Below are 24,240 nucleotides of genomic sequence, written 5' to 3' on the forward strand. Positions count from 1 at the left end.
TCGTTTGTATATTTCTCCTTTCCCGGTAACGTTTGGAATAGAGAGTGGAGGTAAGACTTATCAATATGGGTCTTTTAGATTGACGGAACCTTCTAATTACCTATCTCCCCTAAACCGCAGCTTCCACCATTGAAGAGACGTCAACATCCAGTTTGGCTATTGCTGGTGGTGCCCTTTTTCTTTTCAGAAAAGGGCTGAGATTGTTGTTGAGTAAGATACAAACAAGACTAATTTCAAAACTCTTTTACAATTTAGTTAGTGTCATTATTTTATAAATATGCCTTCAAGTAAAAAGTGTTGTATCTTCATTATTTTCCTCAGGTTTAAAAAAGCAATGGTTTACTCGTACAAATCCGACCATTCAAGATTTTTTTTTTTTGGTTGCATATGTTCCCCGAACTTGCATCTGTTCATCCTACAGTGAGAGAACTCAAGGAAATATGAGTGTCTCAGATATATGCACTTTACAATCTTTTCTCAACAATCAAATTTGCAGTTTATCGATCAGTCCCTTCAATCTTATCTTCTACTACCGAGTACAACTGCCAGAAGTCTCCCAGTAGCCACGGCCATTGGCGTCCAGGAAAGGCTGCACTAACTTCCTGAAGGAATTTGGATTTGTTTTCATGAGCCTATTCAACTTACTTGTATAGGCTCTTCATACACCCAATTGTCATCTTTCCAAAATTTTGTACTAAATTAGTCGGGTCCGAGTCGAGTAGTGACTCACATCAGTGAGTGAGATTTCTGAGGAGTCAAGATTTTGGAATGTGGCATCAGCTGTGCTCAGAGCCATCTCAAAGACTTTTGCACCAGTGGCATCACAATCAAAAGCAAAAGACTTTCGACTCAAATACATATCCTGGAGCTGCTTCTCATCATTCCACGAAGAGTTCTCCACAGTAAGATTTGCGTTTGAGGAGTAGGATCCTCAGGCATTGGAGAAAACCCGAGTTGCAGCTTCTCGAACCCCAATGCCAAGGTTTTTAGCTTGTTCTAGTGCGTGCTTCCGAACACAGTTTTGGTCTTCCGACTCATCTAGTTCAGCTACCATCTTTACTGCTCGGTCAAGGAGATTCATCTGTGAATACAGGAAAACATCGTCAGAATACACAGAATGTTTGTTTAAACTTAAGCTGAAGTTTGAAAATGTACTACTTTGTGCTGAGGTATTATTATGTAAGATCCAAAAGAAAGGGGAATCATGATTAGGATTATACCTGATTGATAAAGAGATCTCTGAACACTCCAGAGCAATTCACAACAACATCAATCCAAGGCCTTCCAAGCTCTTCAAGACCTACCGGTTCCACTCGGTTCACTCTACCAAATGTATCAGCAACTGGTCTCACACCAATCATCCACATGACATTAGCCAAGGACTCACCATAAGTCTTAATATTATCTGTTCCCCATAGTACAAGGGCAACTGTCTCAGGATATTTTCCCCCATTTTCATTCTTCTGTCTCTCAATCAGCCAATCCACCACGATTTTTGCACTCTGCATTGCTGCGGTTGTGGGAGTAGCTTGTGGATCGAGTCCATGAATATTCGTTCCTGTTGGCAATACTTTTGGATTTCTGATTGGGTCGCCACCAGTCCCTGGCTCCACATGTTTCCCTTCTAATGCTTGTTTCAGACTTCCCAACTCATTATCAGCCACAATAAGCTTCAAACACTTCCTAAGAACTCAAAACAATGTTTTAAGCTTTCCCCTATCACCCGGGTAAAACTTAGTGCTTGACTAGTACTGAACCCATGGTTCGTTAATACCAAACCCAATGATTGAGCTCAGTTTATCAGAAGCATCAACGACTTGGCCCTGATTATTAGTTGTACGTTCCACAAAGGCAGAAATAACTCCATGTGATGCCTCTGTTATTTGCCGAAGAACCTCTACATCCTTTACTACTCCCTTGTCACACCCTCCATAAACTTCCTTTATGTCTCTTCCAACAGACGCAGCTAGTATACTTGGGAGGGATGAAATTCCATCTTCAGGACGGTCTAATGCGGCAATGTTAACAAGTGTTGCAACCGCTTCCATGGCTGATGGAGGCTCGCCAATGACATGGAGCCCGCAAGGTAAAAGGCGGGACTCAATCTCCATGATCTTAGAATATAACTTTCCAACCATAACATCTCGTTCTTTAGCCAGAAATTTTGCTCTCCCTCATCAGGTATTTCCACATCCTTGTCGAGATTACATTGTTTGGCCGTGCTGACGATTGAGCTCACAATTTGTGACCCACAGCCAGTGTCTTTAAGGGATTGATACGAGGAGAGATGAGCTCGCAATTTTTGTTTTTTTTTCCCCAAATAATCTCTTAGCATTGTGCGTTATATCCAATGTAAGAAGTAATTAAGTCATAACCATGATTACAATATTAATTAGCAACTCAGGAAAAGCGTCGAAGTTGATACAACTCGTTTAGTTTCCATTAACTACATACAAAGCCAAGAAATACAAAGTTGAAGATTCAAATGCACATCAATGGCAACTCGACAGGGGTAGGTGCTGAGTATTATTGATGACTAAATAGTGAATACAACTCCATATCTAAAGACTCGATCGAGGGCATATGCATTAATATTGATGTTAAGATATCATAGTCACAGTAGTCAATTAAAAACAATATTTTTCATAATCTGAGGACGTGCCTTGCACATGGCCTCAAGTGGCACGGCTTTGGGCATGGAGATTCCATTACCTTCAGTCATATCAATGATCAACTTCTTCAATAATCCTTTCCCACTCAAAGCATCGAATCAAAGAACCTATAGTTAAGCCCAGCATACATTAGGCAAGAACTCCACCAGGACATGCCCTCCTCCCCAACCCAAATGGCAACAACTTTTTGTGTTCATCACCCTTACCATTGTCAAAGCTGTTTGCATCCTCCCATAACTTGGGGTCTCTATGTACGGCCCGTGCATTGACCAATAGGATCATGTCGTGTGGTACATCGTATCATTGACGGTACAATCATCCAATGATCGGTGCAGGAGTAACAATGGTAATGCCAGAATTAATTCATGACTCCTTAAAAATTCAAACCCCTCTGCATATGCCAGCCCAGATTGATTAAGAACTCTACCCTTCACAAAAGTGTCTTTTTTTTTTCCTTGAGTTAATCAATTTCAGCGTAGAAACAAAGAATAAGCAGTAAGTATAGGTGTTAAACAAAACAACTAATCCACCAACTATACTAATCAATAACATCCCGAAAATATAAAGATCAAAACCTAGTCAACTTCCATGCCAGAATTGGCTTCATCCAAGATCTTCTGTAGCTCCCTCACTCTCTGTCTCGTCAATGCAATGCAGTCCTGCAACAACAGCAATACTCCATAATCAGCATTCGCCTTTTTCCCACATGGATCACGTTTGATGTGCCTTGGAAAGCCCAGAGTGCATAATATGAAATGAATACTAGAAAACGTTATACATAGTGGTAATAATGAAGGACAAATCCTAGGGCTTCGTGTAAACCTTCACACCTAATAGCCATACTGATATATGCTCCTCGGCACAATCATACGCATTACACATTACACAGATTGGACAAATCGATATATCTGAGTTTTCTTTTATTTCTCTCTTTTTCTTTTGGGGGAGGGGAATAAAACTTTTGACATGTCCAAAGCTGTTGTAAACTTGCTGCAGCATTTCACGATTTCAAGTCCTTCTCTACACAAAGTTCTATCAATTCAAAGCTTCTAAGAAAAGAACGAAAAACCTTAGTCTCTCTCAATGTATCCTGACCATGATACCCCCAGAATTAAACATACATATTTATCTTAGTTTTCAAGGTTCAGCAGATAGATGGTGGGACCATTGCTTGGAACATGCTATATTCACCGTATTGATAATTGTTATGGATCCTTTAAGTGGGAGTTTTTCAGGGTAAAAAACTGACCTGTACAGCTGATGTATAGGCGAGAACTGCTCCACCTGGCTTGTAGAGAGAAATGAGTTGACTTGATGAATCCAAAACCACAGTAACAAGAGTTTCCATGATGGCCTCTTCCTCCGAAGTGGGATCTGCAAGGATGTAGTTCTTGTGAAGTATGCATGTTAGTGAGAAAGGAATGCTTCTCAGAGTGAGTTTCCTTTTTTCTTTATTGACGGGCTCCTTTTCCAGCTTTCCTCCATCTTCCTCAGACACAACTATTTTACCATCATCATTTAGAGAAACTGCAGGGATTTGTACTGCAAGGCATGGATGATTTTATCACAAATAAGGCACTGCAGATTTGGTTAAATATTTTGAGTTAAATCTACATCCCAATATATACTAATGAAATTAAAAGGACAAATTATGTGTGTTCAAACTGAAGTCTATGAAAGTATAATTGCATAATTGGTAGGTATAGAACCTCGTAACCAAGAATTCTCCAATAAACATCCACTCTATATTATTAACTTGGCTTTAATTGAAAAAAACCTGATCCCACGTATAGTTGATGAATATCACTAAAATTAAAAGTATGATTTCAGGCCATCTCATTCTAGAAAGGCAAGTAGACAACAAAAATACTTTCTTGATATAACACCAAAAAAAATCTCCAATCATATGGTGTAAAAGTTCCAGCAATTTTTTTTTTTGATAGGTAAAAGAAGTTTTATTGATCCTCGTAAATAGGCAAAGCCCAAGTACACAGGAAGTATACAAGAAAAGCCTAATTACAAAAACTACGTGCTACGGATAGTAGCATACAAATCATTAAGACCCGTTCCATTCCATGCAATAGAATGGGCCCAAAGCAACAGGGTATGCAAAAAGAAATCCCTGAAGCTGTCCGGGGAGCGTTCCTTATCCTCAAAACAGCGGTCATTTCTTTCGTTCCATGTGAACCACATTAGGCATAAAGGTATCATCTTCCATACAGCAGCAATTTGGCGATTGCCCCTAATCCTTTGCCAACAAGACAATAGGTCTATCACCCTCTTGGGCATGACCCATGCAATGTCAAGCCTCGAGAAAATTGCATCCCATAAAGCCTTAACTAAAAGTTCCAGCAATTTCAACTATTAAATTGGCGGGACTCAACAAATTGTTGACCTTGCACCATCAATATGTTATGAAACCTCAATATCCGATGCTATGGGGCTGAGGTCTGAAGGCAAGAAGCTTTCTTGAGTCGCACAAGAAAGGAAGAACAAGAAACTGACACGCATTTTTCCCAGATTCTACAGATTGACAGGTATTTCCCGGTTTCTATCAATTTTTTTCTGTTCTTACAAGTATCTAAAACACAGCCAACAAAACATTGTCAAACATCCATGTATGTTTCAACGTGGAAAAAGGAATGATTGCATATCTATACCAAAGCACCATCAATAAGGGTAAGAAACAGAGTAACGTGGAAGCGAGGTAAATAGGGAGTAGAAGCTTCACAACTGATTGTGTATAACATTTGTGGCTCTACTCGTGGAGTCCTTAAGCAAGCATTTAGTAAAGGTCAGTATTAACCTTGCCCCTATTTACCCTTTTTGGGGCTAGCTAAACATAGAGAGGACAGCCCGTTAAGGAATGGGCATCTGAACCAGCGAACCGGGCCAAGCTCTTAGAATGAATGAGTACTTCGGGACTATCAAACCATCAGAAAAAGGCAAGGAAACAGTGTAGGAAAATGCTAATATGCCGCATGAGTTTGCCCCCTCATTTTGACCGCTCATGTATTTAAATTATTTTTTACTCAATGATTAAGGAAGTGATTTTGTGTATTGGTATAATTTTTTATTTTTTAAAAATATTTAAATATGTTTAAAAAATGTAAAAATCAAAAGAAGAAAAAAAATGAAAAGGGAGATTTGTGCTAGCGCGCATGCCCAGCGGTCAAAGCTGGGCGTGCAGAACTGAATTTTCAGGGTGCATTTGGTTGTTGGCAAGTATGATAAATTTCCTAGGCTGTCTCTGTGAGTCCTTTTGATAGCATTTGAATGGACCACGAACAATACCAAGTGATAGAAGGCACACAACACTTACAATGAAATAAGGCAGCAACAGCTGAAAGCAAAGCAGCATCAAAGAGAGCACCATCAGCGTCCAAACAATATATGTCCTGAAAGATATAAATTGAGTACTATACAATCCAACAGATATTAACCAGTATAATTCAAGAGGTTCAAGAGAACATGCTCAAAGCACCGGAAGGAAGACATCCTATTCTTCTTAAAAGATATAAATGGTGATTCAGTGAGACAGTAAAAACCATTACCAGGTATGCCATCCATGCAGCTTTTCCACTGACCAAAGATAACTCTTTCAGATTAATCATGCCAGAACTGCAACAGCACATATTACATAACAGTGATACTAACCAGAAATGAAAGTGGAGTAAGGTAAGAAACTAATGTTAGATGAGACCATTGACGATCATAGAAGTTCTGATCAACCCTACAGATAGTGGTATAAAAAGGAGCCATAATTTAAACATAAGAGGCACTTATAGTGCAAGGGATAGGACAAGGAAGCAGTGGCACCAAAGAGATAAACTCGAGAAAACTTACCTAGATGAGCTTGTAAATGTAATTTCTTTTTGTGATTATAAATTTAATTTTCTTACAGCAACAATTGTTTTCAAACCGTATTCCAAAAAATAATTTCACAAAAAACCATGAATATATCCTAAATGACTACCTTGAACACCAGATGTTAAACCATATTAAGGAGTTTGATGGCCTGAAGGGATCGGATACAGGGGCATAGCACCTTTGGAAAAAAGAATTTAACTATCAAGAAGTAGCCAGAGAATTGAATTACATGCCTTGAAATAGTGTCAGATAATTGTTTTGACACAACTGGTGCTGCCTCCGCTGGCCTGCCAGGCCTAACAATTGGAGAACAAATTGGAGGCATGTGGAAATCAATAGCTGAAAATAACAGAAATATGCATATTGATATCCCCTATATAAAAGTGAGCAAAGGCAAGAGAAAAAAAGAAGAAGAAGAAGAAGAAAAGAAATATGCAGCTGGTCGACCTATGCAGCCCTCATCTGGTGACTCCATGGAAGGAGTCATGACTTCCATTTTAACAGCAGCCAGCATTGTCTGTCCGAGAGGCGGGGAAAAGTCTTTAATTTAGGTAACAAACAAAATGTATACCCGATACACGTGTAGAGATAAAGCAAGAGAAAGGTACTTACGGTTGAACCGATCTTTGCCAATGCAGAGCCATCAGCAGATGTAACGGCACCTTGACAGAAGAAAGAAAATGGTTGATCAGTTCAGTTTGAGTAAAAACCCAAATAATGAAAAATTTATATGAGAGATGAAAGAGAGAGAATGCCAATAAATGATAAATTCTTTTTACTAACCAAGAGCTATGGTTGTATCTCTAGCTCTTCCTAATGGCCTGCCATCAGGCCGTATGGATTCAGCCAGATGACGCTCATAAAATCGAAGAGGGAAGAGGCGTCTAAAAGCATCCACCTCCATTTCCGAAGACAAATCTCCAGATGCATCTGGTAACCCCATTTCTCTTCCTTGTATGAATACCTAGTATTTCCCTCAACTTTCAAAATGGGGAAAACAGCCTTTTAGGATAAAAAGAACTATATAATTTAAAGATTGCAATACATTGTTGCACCCCAAAACAGAACTCGCCTTGTTTATCTCTGGAAACAGAAAAGGGGACAAAAGAAACTTGCGATGGATGGATTTCATATAAATGCATGGTTACAGAGAGAGACGGAAAGAGAGGAGACTTACCGGATAGAAAGGGGCGGGCTAAAGACTGCGACTCTGCAAGGGAGTGGCCGGGAGTTTCTTCCGCAAAATGAACTTTTCAGTTTGCAGGCCTGCGGAGGAGTTGTCAGCTGTATTTTCCGGGTCGGTTCGGGCAGGTAATATCCAGCGAATCAACAACGAAAATCCGAGCCCATGTAATTTGAGTCCAATCGACTTATTTGACGATTTCGTGATTTTGATGGTAATGAGTAGTGAGTTTTTTCATAAGCTAAAAACCTTTGCCAACTAAATAATTAATGAAAATTTCAGTGCCATACACTCTCATTCTATTCTTATTTCGTGATATCCATTAATTTTAATTTTTTTAATAAATAATATTGATCCAAGAGTAATGAAAATTGTTGCATTTACATGACCTCAAATTAGAACATGAGAATCCGATGTTCAAATGTCTTTAATAAGAACTAAGAGAATGATAGATCTCATTGAACTCAGTAATTGCATTGAACTTTGTTTCTGGTTGTTCTTTTTTCCCTTTTCAAATTTCATGATCGGTTGGTTGGGAAAACTTTGAAACATCTATGGTTATCCAAATGTTAATAATGATATCTAGATATATATATATAGGAATATGAAATTTAGCCTCGGGCCATAATAATTCATGTATTATATACATTAGGATGATAGTGTGATATATATAATTTTCTTATACAATAAATAGTATTGTATTTACACGTTGAGTTACAATAAACAGAACTTAAAAAACAATGTCACTGTTAAGATCTTTTAAACCAGATGGTATAAAGTCTGATCACCAAATAAGAGAACCAAATTCGAAACCCTACTCCTGTATATAAAAAAAAAAATATACTAAATACATCCTGCCACTCCAACAAACAACCACATGCAATTAATGTTTCTAACGCTGAGCACCATAGCGACTTTGAATTGTGTTGGTGAAGCCTAATAAATTGATTATAGAGAGGGCATCAACACCGAGAAAGCCACCGGCCTCCAAAGGGATCGGAGGTACGTGGTGCTGCACATATTGCCAATGCCACCCATTCCAAAGCGCATGCATGATGAAACCCAAGCATTGATCTGAACCTAGATGCTGATTTTAGCGCGCTGGCTAGCTAGCTGCAACTGGAAATTAAAGATTATTGTGTGATGAATAAGGTCTCAACTGGCATTAGGAGTGTGGTGTTTAGCTATATATATATATAGAGTGTTCAGTACAGTAGAGCACGGACGGGATGTTAATGCTGGTGGGAGAGTGGTGATCTTCGTTGTGCAGTTATTCCAAATATCTTCTAGCACGCAAGGGAATTAAAGAATGACCTAGGGGCAAAGATATCTGATTCCATCTGTAAATTTTCTAGGTAATTCAAGCTGAAGCTGGAAAGAGGAGGCTGCAACCAAGGATTTTTCATTCTTCTCCTTTTTTTTTTTGTTCGTTTTGTTAAAGTTAATCTACACGCATATATATATATATATGAAAGGTGAGGAACCAATCAAGTCACTTTTTAATGCCAATCTTGGATTTCTTCTAGAAAAAATATTCCAAACCCACCTACGAGAAGAAAGAATAAAATGTTGTTCACATCATCGATCTTCGAATAAAGTCATTGTTTGTAATAAAAACCCAATTGTATTTAACTTCTTAATTGGTTTTTGAAAAGGGAATTAAAGATTAATTTTGACTGATAAGTAATGTTCATAACTATTCTCGACATCTCAAACTGGTTGTTTTAGTCTTTTAGATACGAGAAAACCAGTGTCTGTCATGTTGATCAAGAGCTAGCTAGCAGAACTTGAGTCCTCTAAAAAATAAACTTGATTAATATTCATTTGAATTAATTACTTCATCATAATATATATGCATGGATATATAATGTATATCATATATATTCATTAAAAATATGTATCATGAATATCCATGCATGCCAAGAGGGAATGACACAGATCAATAGACTTAAAACTTTGTTCACTTCACGAACTATATGTAAAATTAGGAACTCATTAAAAAACATAAAGAACAAAAAAAAGTTAGCTGCAGGCCGGTAATTGTTCCATACGTCATGTGATCGATTCGAACTGCCAGAGGATTTGTGATAATTTATACAACAATGTGTATATATATATATTTTTGATAGCCTAGGTGCACAGTTAGTATACATGAGAAACACTTGGCTAGAGTTTACATTCTAATTTAGTACAACATTTTCTTGGCACACATGAGTACTAATATTACAACGTTTTATTAATGGTAAACTAATTAAGGAATATTACAATTGCAGTTGCAGATCGAATATGTGAAGGTCTATAAATATTAATATTTCATATATGTCCATATCATATTAATATTTACACGACAAGCTCGAGTTCTATCGATTGAGATCGACATGATTGGTCTCCGGCCATGTAAATTAACCAGCTGACTCAAGGAACATCTCGAGGAACCAAGGCTGCAAGGCCAGTTTGTTGTTGAGTAACTGGTGCCTGTCCGTTCACTACATCTCGAGGAACCAAAGCTGCAAGGCCAGTTTGTTGTCGAGTAACTGGTACCTGTCCGTTTACTACAATTTTCCTCCACAGGAAATTCTTGATGACAAGAATTATAAAGCTAAATAATACTGAAAAAGCTCCAAGATAATGAGGAGGCCCATGCATTAGCAACTCCAAGGTCAAGTGCATCGTCCCTGTCGTCGAGACTTCAAAGATGAAGTAATGGTGGCCAGGCCGAAGTAAATTTATTATAGAGAGGGCATCAACTGTGAGAAGCTGACATGTTAATATTAATAGGCCATAATTTGCTGCCATCGACGGGTGTGGCCGGACGGCATAATCAGAAGACGGTGGCCCAATGGGACTTAGCACATGCATGGTGCCTATTTTCAGAATCAGAAAACATGCTCCAAGCATAAGCAAGAAATCTCCAATTGACTTAATCAGGAAATGGCGCCTATATCTTTCACTTGCATTGTTATAGAAACCTGTGAACAATAGAAAAGCTAGGGCAACTGTGTGCGCTATTTCCAGCATCCATCTAAAGGTGACACGCACAACAGTAGTGCTATACCCTGCAATGGTGGTTGTGTAATACTTTGTTTCAAAGAAAGTGACTAATGCACAATGGAAACATACTGAACCGAGAAGGAACCATAAGATTCGAGCTGGGGTCACCCGGGGGTAAACATTCAATGCCATCCATGTTTGTAGAGGGGTGGGGAGAACTTCATGGTCATGATTCTCACCTACAACTGGATCAGGAGATCGTTGATCATTCCAGAGATTTCTCCATGAAAATTTTATGGCTTTCCAAAACGTGACGATTGGAACTTCGGATGCAACCTGCAAATCATGCACCGCATTTGTTGGCATTACAATACGTATCTCGTGATTTGATTGTATAAGGTGCCCATCTCCAGGTTCAAGAGGCAGTCCGTTCCCACGCCCAGGTGGCTGCTGAAGACTCATGGGAGACAAAACTTCTCACTTTATGGGAAGGTAGGAAAATGGTAGTTATGTTGGTAGAGAAAGTTGGGGAGAGGTGGGGATAATTTAGTTTGATAACCACAGAAGCCAAAACTTTTTATGGGTCTTCAAGGCATTTGTTGCATGCTAGTAGCAAAAATGTGAGGCCCTTTTAAAATATGCAATTGCCGAGAATATTAATATGCATGTACCTAAAGTAAAGGAAGGCATAAAAGAAGAAAGAAAATATGGGTCAGTCCAAATGTTACCTACATTTCCCTTAATCCAAAGCGTGAAGTAAATCAGCTAAGCAAATAAGGTAACATCTTACATACATATTTGACACAATCCAAGCACCATGATACGGGTCTTACACACGTGTCATGAGCGATGAGCACCAGTACTCCAAAAAACTAATAATCAAGAGAAAGTTAATTAAAGAATAAAAGCACAAGAAAATATTTATAAATTGCATGGCTCAGAATAGTTAGAAGAAAAGCTAGGTAGGCTCTCCCTCTCTCTCTCTCTAGATTGAGATTGGGGACTCCCTTTACCACTACTAGACATGCACCAGGAGGCTTGAATCATGAATTGTCCCCACCCAACTCTCTGAGTTCGGTCCTAGCTCTCACTCTCTAGTTGCTAATATTCATTCCGTTACTCCTGAACACATATGGAATTTCACATACCATTTGAATCTTTGATGATAAAAATAGTTTTTAGAAATTAGAAATTTTTCCTCAAAAAGAAAGAATAACTTTTGCAGAAATAAAAATATACGTGAAAATTAATAGAGGCCCATCGAAAAAGATTTTTTTTTTTTTTTAAAAAAAATTAGGATTAACTTTCATTCAATGGAAACATGAGAAACGTCACACAAAGTCTATTCCTCTATTACAATTTACAATGTAATAATTATGTGAAACTCGTGAAAGCGTTTCTTTAGATTTTTATAAAGTGGTTTTTATTTTTTATTTTTTATTTTTTATTTTATTTTTACGAAAGTGGTGGGGTGAAGTTCAAAATACTCTCAAAGATTATTTTGGGAAGGAAAAATATTTTTACAAGTATACTTTGTGCACTAATTCACACACCGATATTGATATCTAAAATATATATTTAATAAAATAATCTGAATTAAAAACTAAAATAATTTTTATAAAATAAGAGATTTTTTTTCTTTTTTTAAAATTTTTTTTATATGCTTATAAATAAATAAAAATAATCGATACGCAAATTGTAACACGAAATATGTTTATACAAAACTCGTTTAGAAATTAGAAATGTTTGCATTGAAAGTTGAAGAATACTTTTAAAAAAAATTAGGCTGTAGAGCCCAGCCCTCGTGGAAGCCCAGGTGAAGAAGAGAACGTCTTTTAGGTGGTGCTGAAAAGTGCTCTCTCAAAAGAGCCTCCCATCCTATTTATCGAGTAAGCTGCACTACTAATATCACCACATTACTAATTCCTCCAAGATCTTCGTCACTTCCAACTTTTTCATCATCTTTTACGATCATCACCATCTTCCTTTTATCTCTATTATCTCCCTCGTTATAATCTTTGTCACTCCCCCCATCTTCTTCACTTTCTTCCCTCCAACCCATCATCACAATCAACCTCCACTGCGTTCATCACCTCCGTTATCTTTGTTGTTCTCTCAATCTTCACAATGTTCATTTTCACTAGTTTCATCACCAGTGCCATGTATATCTGATGTCCATCTTCATCTCTATTTTCTAGCCTTCTGCTGACTTCTGCATCCACCACAATCAGCTCCCCAATTTTTCCTCTCCCCTCTTTTGAAACTACTTTTTTGGCATCGGCTTCTAAAGGTAGCCATTCATTAAAGAATCATGTTACTCGTTTAACTACATTTATCAGGCCTAGGAAACGACATATATAGTTTCCCTCATGAATGATTTTTTTTTTTTAAAAAATGGGATATAATGATACAACATTGCTATTTTTCATCTTATATTTTATCATCTCCAGCCACACCTGCTATGTAGCATGCTGCATTTTTTAGGTGGCTGCCATATAGGTGGTTTACATATTAAGCCACTTAAAATGTGTCATAGCAACAAGTATGTATGATGGGTGACAAAATCCATGATGAAGCGTAGCATTACTCTACTACATCTCCATCTCACTCTTATATGATATTGAAAAATTTAGTTACAAGCACAACTGCGCACTAATATGTACATCAATCTAATATGATTGGTTAAAAAGTAGATTTTATTGAAAACAGTACTAATTTAAATTTTGAATATGAATGAATCAGTATTAGTACGCAGTTTAGTACGCGACTTTGCTTGTATGTAGCAAAATTCATATGAAATTATCTATCAACTCTCTACATTTATTATTTTAAAAAGGGTTGATCAAATAGTTGATTGGCAATGCCACATCAACGCATTATGTAGCACACTTTTGTTGTTTTTTAGTCGGTAAAGTGTGAAAAACAAAATTCTTCATGAATATTAACATAATTATTTCACTCATACTTCCTGCTTTTATAGCTAAAGGCCATCGAGATTGAATGAGAGACTTGACTTATACCAAACATCAAAACAGAAGATAATGCATGCTCTATATGCAGCCATTCAACAAGAACCCAAACAACGGGTGCTGTTAAATGAACTAATCCAGAAACAGCAGCAAGTAACATGACTCGTATATACTCCAAAAATCATAAAAGATTATGGCATGTGAATTCTAGCAGATAAGAAATTCACAATACATCAAGGAATTTGAGAAAAGAATTCCTCCAGCTGACCTTCATCCATCACCACACCAAGTCTTTGGGTAAAAACCTCATTGGTCAAGTCACCTCTGGCATTTGTGGTGTTATCTGGAGCACGAATCTCAATGTACTCATTCAAGTTGTGCATGGCACCATCTGCACAAGCAGATACAGGCGACAGAAAAGTAAAGCCTTGTCATAATGTCTTAGAGCCATGTTATCACATCAAAATGCAATACTTTTGGGAATCCAATTTTACCCCGAAAGCTACTTAAATAGCTAAAATTCAGAAGTATTAACTGAGAAACAGAAAGGAAACGATATTCATTGACGTGGTTGCTTGTCAAAAAAACAGTCTATCAAAATGGTGACCATTTACACAACACAATGCTCTCCAAATTCCTCTAATAGATTACAGGAGAGAACACCACACCATGTCCATTTCTATGAAAATTGCAGGGCCGAATAATCCCCCTTAAAGAGTGGGCCAAGCCCACGACCGAGAGAGCCCATGGATCAAAGGTCCGAGGCCCATGACCCTCGACTGAAGAACCAACAACCACTATGCGCCAATATGTAATTCAAACCCATCTGTCATTAACCACGGATCAATGACAAAACGAATAGAGAATATCCAGCATGATAGCCGCCCGTGATACTCGCCCAGAGAATTAATGTCCTCCGACATAATGGCTGACCGGGAGCCCTAACAATCCGCAATCCAGCAAGGATCAGAGGAAATCAGTCATGAGACGAGCCTTCTCCTCACTTGACCAACCCCTATAAATAAAAGTCAAAGAACACGCAAGAGGTAACTTTTGATCACCCTAAAACTCAAAATACTCTCCAAGCTATATACTAACTTAGGCATCGGAGGTATCCCTCGACACACTGAGCCCCTCCTACTTTCTGATTACAAGTTACTGGAAATCGTTGGCAAAAATAAGAAACACGTCTCAACAACAACAATCCTAGTCCCTTTATGTTTTTGGAATGGGACAGTTTCATACAAATATAATCAGTTATTTCTAGCTTACTTCAAAATTATTTAGCTGTGTATAAAGTTGCTATCTCTATCCCAAGCACTCTAATCTTCTAGGGCATGTAATCAGAGAAATTTGTTACCATGAAAAATACAGCAATCTAAGGAACTGAATCCAAAAGGGAAAGATGTGAAAGAATGCCAAACTTTACCTAAGTTAGTATTAGATCTAACTGAGAACAGAAATTGTGAACAAATCAAAAACATATAGCTCTTAGCATTTACCTTCAGCGACTATGGGTTCATATACAGGAGGTTCAGCAATCCAGTTCCCAACAGAATCTTTCATGTGTCTTCTATCCGATGCAAAGCAACGAAGAAATATTGGACCATGCACAATCCGGAAAAACCTGATAACAAAAGCAGCAGTTTCTTCCAATGAGAACATATAATTTTGTCCTGGGTTTTAATATTTCTTCCAGCAGTCATATGTATGTAATTTTTAATGTCAATTTTATTAGAGGTGCGCAGCTGAAGTACACAGGATGTATACAAAATAAGGCACCCAAATTAGGGAGATAGAAAACAAGAAGACATAAGGGGGGGCAATACTCAACAATGATGCATTGACATACTCACCTATAAAGTGAGAAATAGTGAAGTAAAAAAAATATCCAGTTAATTACACATCACCTCTGGTACTCAGAGAAGAGCTGAAATGATGGCCGGATAGTTTCTGACACATAGGAGGTTAAAGGAGAAGGAAATGGAAGGCTTGAATCTAAATCCCACACTAAGTGAGGAGTGTCACCTTCTCTTCTTTTCTGTAAATTTTTTGGAAACAAATCAATTGGTAGGACTTTTAACAAAAGTCCCAACACGACTTTTAAAGTCGTAAGGAGACAAAATGCTAAAAAATGAACATTAATGAGCAAAACTAACTCTAGTTTACTCTCAAGTTGCTCCTAACAATGAAAACAACTGCCATTACAGAAAAAGCGTTTGGTCTCACCTGAATGCAAACAACATGATAATCCCAGAGAACTATCCCGTCTGCTCTTTTGCTGGCCTTCTGATGCCACAATGGAATCTACAAGATTTTCCATAAATAATTAGAATCAAACAAATGTTCCATTTTCAGTCAAACTTACACACCACATGATTCTTTCCATATGTCAAATCCACATTAACAACAACAACAAAACACTTTCAATGATTTAAAAAATGACTACTTCAGGATTGTCTGGATCTTGATGCACTAGCATTAAAGACATACAGCTACAGTAAAGAAACCAACTAATAAGAAAACAGTAAGTATTAACTTTAACATCAAGAATCCCTTTAACATCAAGAATCCCATAAAAACCATAGCTTTGAGCTGAGCTCATCAGAACACTAATACCAGGTACCCATGATTAAGGTCTTGTCTCAGCTCACCTTAAATAGTTCTTAAGTGCACAATTCCACCATATCCAGAGGAACAAGAAAGGGAAAATTCAGAATAAGATACATGCCTGTTTATTCTCATTAGAAATGAAAACGACAAAAAGATCAGATCCCCCAGCGTCTGCCACTCCACTGGTGCATAATTTCTTGCAAAGGAAGTATACGTTCTCCTCACTACAAACAAATATAATAATAATAAATTCAGTATACGTTCTCCTCACTACAAACAAATATAATAATAATAAATTCCGTATGCTTATAGTTTGAGAAATGAGAGAACAGCTTCAAGCTTTTGATTAATGCCGAGTATGTTCTTCATGCAGAGAAAGTTGGGCCAAAATTTGCAAATACTGGTGGATTCGGTAAGGCTTGTAAGACTTCTACATTTACATACAAATGTAAATTATGATCTTGGCTATATAGGTGGTTTCGAATATTGATCAATCTCCCAGGTGGGGAAATATGCTTGCGGGTCTAATCCTCACCTCTCCTGTTTCTCAAAGTATCCCAAGCAAAAGATACAAGAGGATGCTGATTAATACCTACGAAAGCAGAAAGACTTCAAGGAAATTCCATACACATTTCGGAGCCTAGCAATTATTGAGTACCTTTTTCACCAACGGAACCTAAAAACCCCTAAACATGGATTTTTGTCCATTATTTCGAAAATGATGAATTTAACTCAAAACACTGATTCGGTAAGAGAGACGAAGTGCGTATTTACCAGTAATAAGGAATGTGATCGAAATCAGAAATGTCCAAACTGCTTCGTACGGACTCTGAGGTACTCATTTCTCGCTCTTCACCTCTCACTCTCTGTCCCTAAACAAACGCCCCGCACGATATTCATACAGCAATGTTCGCCATGATTTTTCCCCCTTGTTTGTTCTTTTTTTTTTTTTTCTTTTTTTTTATAATTTAAGAAAATAGGAAACGACGGCGTTTTGTGTTCTCGAACTCGAAATGCTTTGTACATCGTATGGTCGCAGGCTAAGTTTTTCAATTTTTTTATACACACGCATCTTTCGTTCGGACCCATCCTAAAACGAACCGCCCATACGCCCGAACAATTAACATGGACCCTGGAAATCCCACCAACCACTTCCACATGACCGCCGAGCCACCGCCGGCCCGGCGGAGCGTCTGCGTGAGGTGCGCTCGACCCACCCCAGTCTGCCTCTGCGAGAAGCTACCGGCCCAGCCAATCACAACCAGGACCCAAATCGTCATCGTCCACCACCCCCACGAGGCCAACCATAAGCTGTCTACTGTGCCGGTTCTGACTAAATGCCTCCTCAACTCCACCACAATCATCACCCGCCGCCTCCGTCAAGGCCTCTCCCCTCTCCTCGACCAATTCCCTCCCGCCATCTACCTCTTCCCCCCCACCAACCCTTCCTCTCCCGCCGTTACCCTATCCTCTCTCATACAAGATAATACCCCTCCGGTCTTGATCGTCTTTGATGCAACCTGGAAGCACGCCAAGGAAATGGTGAGCACGAGCGAGGGTTTCCTGTCGAAGTTTGCAACTAGGGTTTGTTTGGACTACGATGAGAGTGTGAGCGGCGGGAGTATATACGACTCGGAGTTGATTCTGAGGAAGGAGCCGTACGGTGGGTGCGTGAGCACCATGGAGGCGGTGGCGAGGGCCCTGAGGGTTCTTGAGCCCAATGGAATAGAGATAGAGCGGACATTGATAGAGGTTCTGAGAGAGATGGTGCGATTGCAGGCTCGTTACTTGAAGCCCATGAAGCCCAGGCCCAAGTTGTTGAAGAAGGGTAAGGAGAAGGACTCGATGGAAAACAGCAAGGGTTCGGAGCCGTCTATATCACTATAGACGTAAAATCAACCTTTACGAATTCTAACCGTATAGGCATGAAATGTCTGTTCACTCCCTCCAAACGTGTTTTCGAATATGTACCGAATATTTTTTAGATTAATGATTAATTCTCCAAATTTTCAAAAAATAAATCATTTTTGTTTTGGGTTTTCCGTAACAGTTCTTCTACACTCAGTCGCGAAATGTAAGCGTGGTGCAGTCGACTGACGTCGCCACGTCAGCCAGAAAAAAAAAAAAAAAGGGGGGGGGGGGGGGGGGGGGGGACAGAAACGAAGTAAAATTCGAGAAAACCATTAAAACCTTTTCCCGCTTCTGGTGTGCGACGGAGAACGAAGAGAAGGTGTGAAGCTCTCATTTAGTCGGCCGATTGTTCAGTCCTTTTCGTGGGTGCAGATCGTGTGTCGCTGGGTTGGGCATCTGGGTTGGGCATCTGGTTTGGGTGGGTTAGCTTCAGGCCGGTGTGCGTTGGGTGGGTTGAGTTTGGGTCAGATCCGTGGGCCATCACGTCGGGTCAGATTCGTGGGCCAGTATTTCGGGTCAGCGACGTGGGTTGGCATTTCGTGGGTGGGTCTGCGTTAAGTGGGTCGGACCGTGTTTCGTGGGTCATCTTCGCACTTCACCGTCACGGCCAGGTCCTGGTTCCACCATCAATCTATCTGATTTCCTTCAATATATAGTGTTATTTGCATGATATAAAATTTGATATATATGTGTGGGCTTCGTTGCATTTGCATGAACATGGTAATATTTAGACGTGGCTCTGTTTTGTGGCATTTGCATGAACATGTTTCCAGTGAGAATGTTCTTTGTTTGAAAATGTATGAAAATAGTTGTGGTAGGTTTTTGGTCTAGTATACTTCGTTTAACAAGCCGATGCTAACTAAGGTTATAGAGACTTTGAGAAGAAAAGGAAACAAAAACATGAGCTCACTTGGGAGTGTTTACAAAGATATTAATAACACCACAAGTGGTATGGTGTTACTGCAAGTTCAATGCGTTATTATAGCACTGATTGAATGGCAGTCTTATATTAATTTAGTTGATAAAATAAATCTAACCCAATAGGCTGGAATGAAGGTACATAGTATTGTTCCTGAACAAATCCAAATTTATTTATTTTTAATTATGCTGACTGAATAAAAATAAAACCAATGAAGAGCATCTAAAATTAGAAACTTTTATTATCATATATTGCTGCTAAATTTGGTCAATCAACTTGATTCCTTATTTCTCAATTTGGTAAATGAGAAATTGTTTTAGTTGCACTATATAGAAGAGTGAGGGGACTATGTCTTGGTCAGTGAGATGATTGGAAGATTTAATGTTTCCAGTGCAAAAGATTGTATACTAGTGTATTATTTTTAACCCTAACATAATATATAGTGCTTAAATGGGACGAGATAAATGCACTAATTGCATAATGCTTATGGTTGATTGGAGTTTAAATCCGTTCCATAAGTCTACTGAAATTGAGATGCAACCAAATATTATTATATAATGACCATGCAAATGTTCCCGGCAGTATGAGTATACTAAGAATCTGGCTCAAAGTTCATATTTACCTTTTTGAGATAGGTTTTTATGATGATAATTGTTGGCATTTGTGTTTCACACATAAGGGGAATACCATGACTAATAGCTTGAAAATTGAGTATTTGATGTATTGTTGTTTGTTGCTAATATTTTTTTCCAGAAAAATTGAAAAATAAAATAAAATCTTGGCTTCCAACATTCAGGTTTTAACTCAAATGAGAAAAGGTGTGGAAATTGATTAGTATATACTGTTATCATTTTATTGCACTTCAACTACCTCAGTGAGATTTAAGCTATAAAATTAACAAATAAACAGGTTAATGAACCAAGCTAGCATACTTTATTTGATGAAATCCCAATATTGTTATAAATGGAAACCAGATTTTTTGTTCCCTTTATTAATAGCAATAAAAATAAATGGAAACCTAAAACAACATTGATTATTTAGTTCTTGCAGTTTAGGTTTAAATGAGATACCTTATATTATTTATTTATTTTTCTTAAAGGGCAGCAAAACGCAAGTGTTCCATTTCAACCTGGGATGGAACCGGCAAGACCATTTTTCACTACTAGCTCTGCGACCAGCGAAAGATTTGGTGAAGAAATTAGACCCGATTGTGATGAAACTGAAGCAGCATGTACTGCCGATATTGTTGATGAAGAATATCGCCCAGATAGAGCAGATGATTTTGTAACTCAACCTGTTTCTCCCGGTACACCACATGTAGTCACATTGTCGGAGGGTGGTGATGATATCATTGAGGAGCCGAAGTCAGGGATGGAGTTCAATACGTTTGAAGATCTGTTGGTCTATTATAAACAGTATGCAAAAAGTAGTGGGTTTGGGGTGATGACACAAAGGAGTGAGAGGGTTGATGATCAAAGTGTCAGATATGTCACCCTTGGTTGTGCACGTGGAGGGAAGGCCCGGATTAAGAGTTCCAATCCGGCGAACCCACGTCCGACGGGCAAGACTGACTGTAAGGCCCGGATTAATGCACTAAGAATTGAAGGAAAGATGCGGTTGACAACAGTGAATAACGCACATAATCATGTAATCAGCCCACAGAAATCCCGCTTCTTTCGGTGTAATCGAGAAGTTAGTGAGACCGTTAAAAGAGTCCTAGACACAAATGACTTAGCTGGCATCCGAATGAACAAGAGTTACGGATCTCTTGTGGTTGGCGCAGGTGGCTTTGAGAATCTCCCATTTTTAGAAAAGGATTGTCGCAATTACATCGAGAAAGCCCGACATCTGCGACTTGGTGCAGGTGGAACTGGAGCACTTCGTGATTATTTTATGAGGATGCAGTTTAAGAATAACGGCTTTTTTGCGTTGATGGATTTAGACGATGACGGGCGGTTAAAAAATGTTTTTTGGGCCGATCCACGTAGTCGGGCAGCCTATAAGTATTTTGGTGATGTCGTGACATTCGACACCACATATCTGACTAATAGGTATGGGATGCCCTTTGCACCATTTGTTGGTGTAAACCATCACGGGCAGTCAATTCTGTTGGGAGCTGGATTGATTTCCAGTGAGGACACGGCGACATTTACATGGCTGTTCCAAACCTGGTTGCAGTGTATGGATGGAATAGCTCCGAAGGCTATTATTACTGATCAAGACAGAGCAATGAAAAATGTCATTGCTATTGTCTTTCCTGAAGCGCGACATAGATTTTGCCTATGGCATATACTTAAGAAAGTCCCCGAGAAGCTTGGATCATATGCGACATACCGACTTGGGTTGAAAACAGAGCTGATGAAATGTGTGTACGACACACAGACGATTGAGGAGTTTGAAGTCCGTATTCAGGAGTTCACAAAACAGGTTACATATTCAGTGGAGTTTACTGTGGATGACTGTAATGCCAAGTGTTCATGTGGGTTATTTCAGATGAGAGGGATACTGTGTAGGCATATTTTGGCTGCATTCAAAGCTAATGGTATAAAGTCATTGCCAAACCAGTACATTTTAGATCGATGGAGGAAGGACATCAAGAGGAGATACACTTTGATCCGAAGTAGCTACGATGCAGGGGATCAGATTGCAAACGGTAATAGACACACAATCCTGTTGAATTTGTGTTATGAGATGATAGATTATGCGGTGGATTCAGATGAGCAATTTGAAGATGCAAAGAAAAGGATTGAGGAGATGACTGTTACATATCGTCAGAACCAGCGCCCCTTATCTAGTACACAAACAGGTTCGAGCTCGACGTACCTTTTCACTTGTGGATTTTCTCGAGTGAAAAATCTGCATTTTTTGGTCACAATTTGTATAATTATTCATTTTTGTACTATTTAACATCTCCTTACCATAAACAGATTTGGTATCTAGATGTACGACAAGTCAGACTGCAGTTGGTGGGTCCCAACAAGTTAAGAGTCCACTTAATGTCAGAGGGAAAGGAAGACCCCCATCTCTTAGAAGAGCATCTAGGATGGAGATAGACATGAGGAAGCTTAAAGCCAAACAGAAGAAAACGCAAGTTGGAGGAAAGCGCAAACAGGTGCGTCGATTTGACCTATTTGGGGTGCAACAATAAATCGTAATAACTTTTTGAGTTAGGGTTTCAGGTTCAGAAATGGCTTTATTTGTAAACTTTTATTCATGTCGATGTTTTTTTTATTATTTGTTAGCGAGATGAGAGGGATACGGGATCCATGGGCATGCCCATGACTTTGTTTGATGAGAGGGATACAGCACCCATGCTCACTCGAAGGAATTTATTTGGGCCATCAGAAGTAGACCTCACCCATCCTGTTCAACTGCAGGTAGTAGAACATAGTGCACTTTTTGGCTACTAGTTTAATGCTTTATTAAAAGTATGAATCGTGATTAGAAAGTTTATGGTGGATACAGCAAGTTCTAGATCATTCTGTGGAGTTTAACAGTATTGGAACCACGCAACCTCATCCCATACTTTCCAGTCAAGAAAGTGTAAGCTTTGTGGATTTTTTTAATTTACATATCACTTGTAATATTTCCGCGAGATTTAATTTCGCTAACTTTTGTTGATCAGATATTTTTTGATTGGATGGACCACAACCGGAGCTCTTTGGGTGGAGATGGGTCACAAGAGTTTGACTAAACTCTTTCATGATGTGAGGCCAGGATTTTCTGTACATAATGTAATTATGTATGTGGATATCAAAGTTGGATTTTTTGGTGTATTTTTGTGTGGCAAGGAGTAGGTGATTTGCCAAAATCACCTACTCAAATTTGTGTTATTTGATGTGATGGAAACAGTGGGTATAAACTCCAATTTTAATTATGTCAATATTACAGGTCATGAAGAAATTCAGTGGATTATTTAGATGAGGTTATCTCAATTTTGACTAATATGTACTGAAGAGTTTGTATCAAAAAGCTGTGATACAAACTGTGAATGACCCTTATGTGGTCATGCAGAAATTCCGTTTAACAAAAAAGCTGTGAATGACCCTTATTATTTGGTGCAGTAGTCGTGGTTGTTGGGCAGGTGCAGTAATCGTGCTTGAAAATCTGCATATATGTTGATGCAGATGTGAATGGTAATATTTTGGTGAAAACAGAGTTTGTTTCAACATATGACTTTTGATGGTGCGCTGTTGTATACACGGTTAGGCCCGAATGCCATGATTGCCAAAACTGGGATCATTTGAATGGCAACGACACCACATATCTTGGTCATTTTAAGACTCCTACTACTATGGAGATACCAGAAATTGAAATCAATTTGAAATGCCAAAGATGTTTTACAATCTTCTAAACTGCTCAGTCCAAAAACAAACATAATAAACATCTGGATCACCTCCATTACTTAGTCATAAATCACTTGCAGTTACAACCCAAATGGTCATAGGTTCAGTACACCTCACTACAACATTGATGTGAGGCCATAATGACCAACACGTTAATACATCAAAATTACCAATATTCCAGAAGTGTGAATGTTCTCCAAACAATCTTGGAGATCAACAGTACATAAAATGAGATACTAGTGGTTAAACAAATATTCAGTGGAGCTACATCAGTCGTAGCATTGGCTGAGATTCATACACAGACACTGGATACATCAAAATTACACCACAAACTATTACTAAAAAAAACCAAGTCAGGATTAATACATTGAAGACTCCCTTGTACTTCTTCTCCAATGCATTGAATTTGACTTGCTCGATGCGTAGCCGCTCATTAAGTACTCTGTCGTGCCTCCGTTCAGCTAACTCCAGCGTCATTTTACAGCAACTGTTCTGCTCACTTTGAATATCAATCCACTCAAAAAAGTCACATTGTTTTTTCATCTTATAGTTTGGACAGTTGAAAAATCTTCTACCAAAAGAGTTCGCTTTTCCAGAAATCCTTAACTTCGCTTGGGAGCCACAATAGCAAAGTGGTCTCTCTAAACTTGACCCGGACTGAGAAGCAGAACTCATTTGCTATCATGGATATTGTATGTAAACGACCCCACAGATCAGTATGTTATAAGTATATATAACATAAACTGGTTAAGAACTGAAAATAAAA

General features: G+C 38.6%; 4 protein-coding genes and 1 pseudogene across 5 annotated transcripts; 2 read left to right on the forward strand and 3 right to left on the reverse strand.

The window, feature by feature from the left end:
- Window positions 1–322: 322 nt before the first annotated feature.
- Window positions 323–2,944, reverse strand: LOC122275488 (annotated as a pseudogene).
- Window positions 2,945–3,101: 157 nt separating this feature from the next.
- Window positions 3,102–7,884, reverse strand: LOC122275489 (exosome complex component RRP43). Its single transcript, XM_043084577.1, has 9 exons — window positions 7,720–7,884; window positions 7,326–7,522; window positions 7,155–7,204; window positions 6,990–7,059; window positions 6,776–6,881; window positions 6,227–6,293; window positions 5,995–6,070; window positions 3,922–4,214; window positions 3,102–3,331 (listed from the first exon to the last, which is right to left on the reverse strand). The coding sequence occupies exons 2-9, from the start codon at window positions 7,483–7,485 to the stop codon at window positions 3,248–3,250; spliced, it is 906 nt and encodes a 301-aa protein (XP_042940511.1). The 5' UTR covers window positions 7,486–7,522; window positions 7,720–7,884; the 3' UTR covers window positions 3,102–3,247.
- Window positions 7,885–13,708: 5,824 nt separating this feature from the next.
- LOC122277539 (protein N-terminal glutamine amidohydrolase) lies at window positions 13,709–17,344 on the reverse strand. Of its 2 annotated transcripts, none has more exons than XM_043087552.1 (6): window positions 17,073–17,344; window positions 16,417–16,522; window positions 15,915–15,992; window positions 15,596–15,726; window positions 15,188–15,312; window positions 13,709–14,076 (listed from the first exon to the last, which is right to left on the reverse strand). In XM_043087552.1, exons 1-6 carry the CDS (start codon window positions 17,138–17,140, stop codon window positions 13,919–13,921), a joined length of 666 nt encoding a protein of 221 aa, XP_042943486.1. In that variant the 5' UTR covers window positions 17,141–17,344; the 3' UTR covers window positions 13,709–13,918. The 2 variants fall into 2 exon arrangements, with proteins under 2 accessions (XP_042943486.1, XP_042943487.1); XM_043087553.1 differs by having other exon boundaries at window positions 14,043–14,700.
- LOC122277538 (tRNA-uridine aminocarboxypropyltransferase 2) lies at window positions 17,337–18,319 on the forward strand. Its single transcript, XM_043087551.1, has one exon. It carries the CDS (start codon window positions 17,424–17,426, stop codon window positions 18,183–18,185), a length of 762 nt encoding a protein of 253 aa, XP_042943485.1. The 5' UTR covers window positions 17,337–17,423; the 3' UTR covers window positions 18,186–18,319.
- Window positions 18,320–18,468: 149 nt separating this feature from the next.
- On the forward strand, window positions 18,469–23,026 carry LOC122277537 (protein FAR1-RELATED SEQUENCE 5-like). Its single transcript, XM_043087550.1, has 5 exons — window positions 18,469–21,934; window positions 22,056–22,240; window positions 22,371–22,505; window positions 22,594–22,671; window positions 22,754–23,026. Exons 1-5 carry the CDS (start codon window positions 20,263–20,265, stop codon window positions 22,820–22,822), a joined length of 2,139 nt encoding a protein of 712 aa, XP_042943484.1. The 5' UTR covers window positions 18,469–20,262; the 3' UTR covers window positions 22,823–23,026.
- Window positions 23,027–24,240: the final 1,214 nt, after the last annotated feature.

This window comes from Carya illinoinensis, chromosome 9 (genome assembly GCF_018687715.1).
Source record: "Carya illinoinensis cultivar Pawnee chromosome 9, C.illinoinensisPawnee_v1, whole genome shotgun sequence".
NCBI classification, from domain to species: Eukaryota; Viridiplantae; Streptophyta; class Magnoliopsida; order Fagales; family Juglandaceae; genus Carya; species Carya illinoinensis.

What these genes read in the sequence shown, in the direction of transcription:
- LOC122275489 (XM_043084577.1), bottom strand. Translation starts at nt 7,485, where the DNA reads ATGGGGTTACCAGATGCATCTGGAGATTTGTCTTCGGAAATGGAGGTG. An exon ending in CTGCATGGATGGCATACCTG is followed by an intron (nt 6,071 to 6,226) that starts GTAATGGTTTTT and finishes TATATCTTTCAG; the next exon opens with GACATATATTGTTTGGACGC. An exon ending in CCTATACATCAGCTGTACAG is followed by an intron (nt 3,332 to 3,921) that starts GTCAGTTTTTTA and finishes CTGTTGTTGCAG; the next exon opens with GACTGCATTGCATTGACGAG.
- LOC122277539 (XM_043087552.1), bottom strand. Translation starts at nt 17,140, where the DNA reads ATGAGTACCTCAGAGTCCGTACGAAGCAGTTTGGACATTTCTGATTTC. An exon ending in ATCATGTTGTTTGCATTCAG is followed by an intron (nt 15,727 to 15,914) that starts GTGAGACCAAAC and finishes AAAAATTTACAG; the next exon opens with AAAAGAAGAGAAGGTGACAC. An exon ending in CTCTTCTCTGAGTACCAGAG is followed by an intron (nt 15,313 to 15,595) that starts GTGATGTGTAAT and finishes TTTTGTTATCAG; the next exon opens with GTTTTTCCGGATTGTGCATG.
- LOC122277538 (XM_043087551.1), top strand. Translation starts at nt 17,424, where the DNA reads ATGGACCCTGGAAATCCCACCAACCACTTCCACATGACCGCCGAGCCA.
- LOC122277537 (XM_043087550.1), top strand. Translation starts at nt 20,263, where the DNA reads ATGGAACCGGCAAGACCATTTTTCACTACTAGCTCTGCGACCAGCGAA. An exon ending in CTTATCTAGTACACAAACAG is followed by an intron (nt 21,935 to 22,055) that starts GTTCGAGCTCGA and finishes TACCATAAACAG; the next exon opens with ATTTGGTATCTAGATGTACG. An exon ending in TACTTTCCAGTCAAGAAAGT is followed by an intron (nt 22,672 to 22,753) that starts GTAAGCTTTGTG and finishes TTTGTTGATCAG; the next exon opens with ATATTTTTTGATTGGATGGA.